The following is a 5,048-nucleotide window of genomic DNA, read 5'->3' as shown; positions in this document are numbered from 1 at the left end:
GCCAGGCAAGCCATTTCTATTGCAGCTGGGTAACCGGGAATGGGTCACTTCTATAGAATGTATTAGTTCTAATTGATGGGCTCTACCTCCCTGTATTATATTCAAAGGCAAGGTGCATATGGAGGCCTGGTATGAGGATCGAAAGATTCCATCTGATTGGAGGATCGAGGTCAGTCCTAACGGCTGGACGAGTAATGAAATAGGTCTACGTTGGTTGTAGAATCATTTTATACCGGCCACTGCAGGCCGATCTATCGGACGATATCGATTACTTATTTTAGACGGCCACGATAGTCATCTGACGCCTCAATTTGATCAGATATGCTTGAAAAGCGATATTATACCGATCTGTATGCCTGCGCACGCTTCTCATAAGCTTCAACCGCTTGATGTTGCTGTTTTCTCACCTTTAAAACGCGCATACGGCGGTTTTGTTGAATCTAAAATGCGCTGCGGGCTTCATCATATTGATAAGCTTGACTTTTTAGATGCCTATCCTGAAGCTCGTACGCAGGCGTTTACTGGAAGTAATATTTATAGTGCTTTTAGAGCTACCGGCCTAGTTCCTCTGAATCCTGAATGCGTTCTATCTCAGCTGGCAGTTCAACTCAATACCCCTACACCTCCGAGTAGTAGACCAAGCAGCCGAGGCAGTTCAGCGCCTAAAACACCTCATACAGTCAAGCAGTTGAAAAAGTCAGAATCTACGCTTAAAAATCGATCTCGCAGTCCCGATTCACCTACTAAGGCCTGTCTAAATCAAATGATTAAAGGCGCTGAACGAGCTATAAACGATGTGACGCTATTTAAGCATCAGCTTGAGCGATATGAGGCTTTATATGAAAAGCAACTTAAAAAGTGAAAGCGCTCTACTAAGCAGATTGCTTTTGAAGGGGGTACGTCAGTATCTGACGCCCGAATCTATATAGAGCGGAGAGCTCAGGCAGATGAAGCTATTCAGGCAGATGGAACTCAGCGTACTGAATCGGGGTCTAGACGCGCATCTCCTAGATGTTCTGGATGCAATATACAGGGCCATAAAATTACGAACTGCCCGAATCGATAGAACTACTCATTTTTCTATATAAATATAAATTAATGATATTTTGACCGATTTCAATTTCAGTATAGCGGCGTGGTGGCCCGCCCGATTGTCTGGCCCGCTCGTTTATCGGTTACGTTATGTCGAAGATCACGGAAAGTATATTAGTATTATAAAGGAGAAAAGTAAGGCACAAGGAACTTATTAGGAAGATATCTGCACAATAGCTATAGCTAGCTGTTTTGTGTTATTATGAGTCGAGGCTTGGCTGTTGTTATAAAGGAATACCACTGGCAGATATTGGCCGTAAAATTCAGTGCATTAGAACTTGTAATATTTATTGGTTCTATATGAGTGATGATAAATTCTTATCGCAAAGAACCATCCATAGCCTAGCTCAAGTGCAAATATACAGTTCCATACGCAGAACCGTGACGAATACCCTCTTTTTTCGTACTAAGTATTTGCGCTCCTCATCCTGAGGTGCGTCAGATCGTACAAGACCAACAATGCGAGCTACCATTAATTGATCTTCATTTCGTAATGAGTCCACCAGTTCATTAAGAAATTCACGGTAATAATCCGCATATTCAGCAGTGGCAGCAGGGCTTTGACGGTCTGCAGTTGGGTCTGCCTGACTGTTGTTGTTGGCGTAAATTTCGTTGGATAGGTTACTATTGCTGCGAAGTGGTTTTTCAGCTGAGTTATAAGCCCATGTATATTTTGGAATAGAGGTTCGGATAAGATCTGTTGACCTTCCTTAGCTCTGGTGGTTCTCTTGGACCATTATTGCTCAAAGGGTTGTTACTTTTCTGCCAATTGGAAATGTTATTTGGTATTTTGGTCAACGTAAGAGTTGGCAAATAATGTGACACAAAGTACATAGGGGAGCCATCGGTGGGAGACATATGTTGAATTTTTTCGAAGACAATAATATTTAAGCATTCTCCCTTCAGGGGGGCAAAGGCGAACCTTGAGCACTCTCCAAAATAGTTCTCAGCCGGAACAACAAATTTGCGACCTGAGAAATTATTTTCTTTTTAGAAGCTAAAAATTTGATATTGTACATGTGCTGCTGCACCCTTAGTTGTTCCTTTCTTGTTTTTTCTTCGGCCGATTAATATTGTCGCAATTGAAGCTACTCAGAGAGTTGCCGTTGACGACTTGTAATCCGAGAGTCATATAAAATCCAGTGAATATGAATGTTGATACCCATGTCCGCTATGTTCGCAGCATGACTGAATTCCACACCAGGCTGAGAGATATGAAGAACCTGATCTTTCAGTTGACGCGTTTCGAAGACCACCTCGCAGACGGTATGTTAGTAGCAACTCCTGGGTAACAGGAACAGGATCGTCTGTCTCCTGCATTGGTATCCCTTTATCCCTTGCCACTATGACGACAAGAGTGTGTGTTCTTGGACATCCCTTACGTCCCAAGGTATAAATAGCTGGAATAATACCGGAATCCCTGCGAATCATAGTCCGTTTTCAGAACTGTGGCCGCAAGCAGAGGGCTGAAGCTGTGGTGATTGTGTGATAGGCTCGCCATCTTCGTTGAGTTACGATCGATTTGGTTGAGTTTCTCAGATATCCTGGATGTTTTGAGAACCCAGCCGGTTTCGGATGAGATCACAGTCAAGGTTATAAAAAGGCCGGGTCATCCTTTTATTTCAAGCATCAGTCTTTCCTTTTATTGACCCAAAACTTGTATTCTGGACAAAACTCTCTCACCGGGAAATAACTGCTTTCTAAAAAAGAGAACCGTTTCCTTGTTTCCGTCATGGAAACACCGCCCGACAAAGACTGGGTCGCGCTTGATCTGGATCGAGTTGGAGACTCGCTTGGTCTTCAAACATCCAGGACATCTGAGAGACTCAACCAAATCGATCGTATTCGCGCCAACGGAGTTGGTGATCATATCGCATTACCGCAGCTAGCCGTCTGTGGAGATCAATCCGCTGGGAAAAGCTCGGTCTTAGAAGGAATTACCGGCATACCATTCCCTCGCCAGGATGGTCTTTGCACGAGATTTGCAACCGAGATCAGCCTGCGACACGAGCCCGGGGAGCAACGTGCTACCGCCATGATTATACCACATGTTTCTCGTTCGGAGGAGGAAAAAGCCCGCTTCGGCACATTTCGGTATCAGATACAAGACTTCACCGAGCTGCCAAACATTATTGAACGGGCCTCTGAATTGATGGGTTTACGTGGTCATGCTAGAGACCTGAGCGCGCCCGCGTTCTCTGCTGATATTCTTCGGTTAGAGTTGGTCGGGAACACGGGTCTCCATCTGACAATCGTGGATCTGCCTGGATTGATCTCTGTATCAGAAAATGATGAGGACGTCAAGCTTGTACAAGACCTTGTGGATTCGTATCTGGAGAACACGCGGACAATAATTTTGGCTGTAGTGCCCGCAAGTAGCGATGTGGACACACAGGGAATCATCCAACGCGCTCGTCACTTTGACAAAGCCGGTTATCGGACCGTCGGTATTATTACGAAGCCCGATTTGATTAATGCTGGCACCGAGTCTCGTGTTGCGCGTCTGGCGAAAAATTTGGATGGCACGAAGTTGAACTTGGGATTCTTTCTGCTGAAAAATCCGACACCAGCCCAGTTGGAGAAAGGCATAACACTCGCGGAACGTCGGAAAGCAGAGTTGGAGTTTTTCTCAGCCGGCCCTTGGAAAGCCCAAGGAATCGATCCATCGCGGATTGGGATCGATAATCTACGCATCTTTCTGCAAGAGCTTCTCGATAATCATATCGAGCGTGAGCTACCTAAAGTTCAGCAGGATGTGCGAAACTTGCTAAATAACGTCAATGACGAGCTTGCCGGTCTGGGAGAAGAGAGATCTTCGCCAAATCAGATTCGTGTCTACCTCACCAGAATCAGTAGCGACTTCCAGAACCTGATCAAGGCCGGCGTGGAAGGGGAATATACGGGTCGAGACGCTTCCTTCTTCATTGTTGATGGAGAAAATATGTATGTCAGACTTCGTGCTGCTGTTCACCGGGAGAACGAGGCATTCGCCTCTTATATGCGAAACAATAGTGAGAAGAGAAGGGTTGTCACCGAAGCGGAGACGGATACCGAAGCGGAGGAGGGCCAAATCCTCGTCACTGATGAGCAGTTGATGTCGTGGATCGAAGAGGTATGTAGAGCTACTACTTTGTCTGAATGATCTAACATCGCGCAGAAATATCATGAGACACGAGGGAGGGAATTGCCTGGAAATCACAACTACGCTCTGTTGGCGGAATTGTATCATGCGCAGTCAGAGCGTTGGGGAGGTATTGGGCGTAAACACGTGGGCGAGATTGTGTCTCTTGTATCGCAATTTGTTTCTCACGCCTTGAAGTTTGTTGTGAAGGATCCAAAAGTTTGTGACAGCGTATCCAAGGTCGTTAATGCTGCGCTACATGTTGGCATTCAGCATGCTCACGAGGAGTTGGAAAAGCTTTTGCAAGATGAAACTCGTCAACCAATCACTTATAATCATTATTACACAGACAATATCCAGAAGGCGAGGCTCGATCGTTCCAAACGGCAGCTAGCAAAATCACTGGACGCTGCAATCGAGGAAGACTGGAACGGGACGTTTCACTTCCAGAATTCACGCGACGAAGTGCGCAGACTGACAAGTTCCTTAAAAGAGAGGGTTGTTGTCAATATGACCAAGCAGGCTTGTATTGAGGCTCGGAACGACTTGGCGGCCTATTATAAGGTATATTCGAGCATGTGTGTTGTCAAGTTTTGTCTCTAATGCGTTATAGGTTGCCATGAAGCTTTTCGTCGACAATGTCTGCCGACAGGTAATCGAACGGCATATTCTCTCTAAGCTGCCAAGTGTTTTCGATCCGGTTGCTGTTAGTGCCTATGACGACGAGACCTTACTTCAATTGGCCGCGGAATCAGCTCACAGCCGCCACCGTCGGGCTGAGGCATGTCAGCTGCAGGAAGCCTTGGAGAAAAGCCTTCGAGATCTTGGAAATTAG

The 5,048-nt window shown here is 45.8% G+C and overlaps 1 protein-coding gene across 1 annotated transcript, besides 1 other annotated feature; it reads left to right on the top strand.

Moving 5' to 3' along the window:
- Positions 1-976: part of a mobile genetic element that runs on past the window's edge.
- A 1,848-nt stretch (positions 977-2,824) lies between these two features.
- On the top strand, positions 2,825-5,048 carry ACLA_091540 (putative dynamin GTPase; the record flags this gene model as incomplete). The annotated part of the gene is made up of 3 exons (XM_001272881.1): positions 2,825-4,204; positions 4,250-4,777; positions 4,827-5,048. The coding sequence occupies 3 exons, from the start codon at positions 2,825-2,827 to the stop codon at positions 5,046-5,048; spliced, it is 2,130 nt and encodes a 709-aa protein (XP_001272882.1).

Source organism: Aspergillus clavatus, genomic scaffold, assembly GCF_000002715.2.
Source record: "Aspergillus clavatus NRRL 1 1099423829798 genomic scaffold, whole genome shotgun sequence".
Lineage (NCBI taxonomy): Eukaryota > Fungi > Ascomycota > Eurotiomycetes > Eurotiales > Aspergillaceae > Aspergillus > Aspergillus clavatus.
This window is presented reverse-complemented; position numbering and strand designations above follow the sequence as displayed.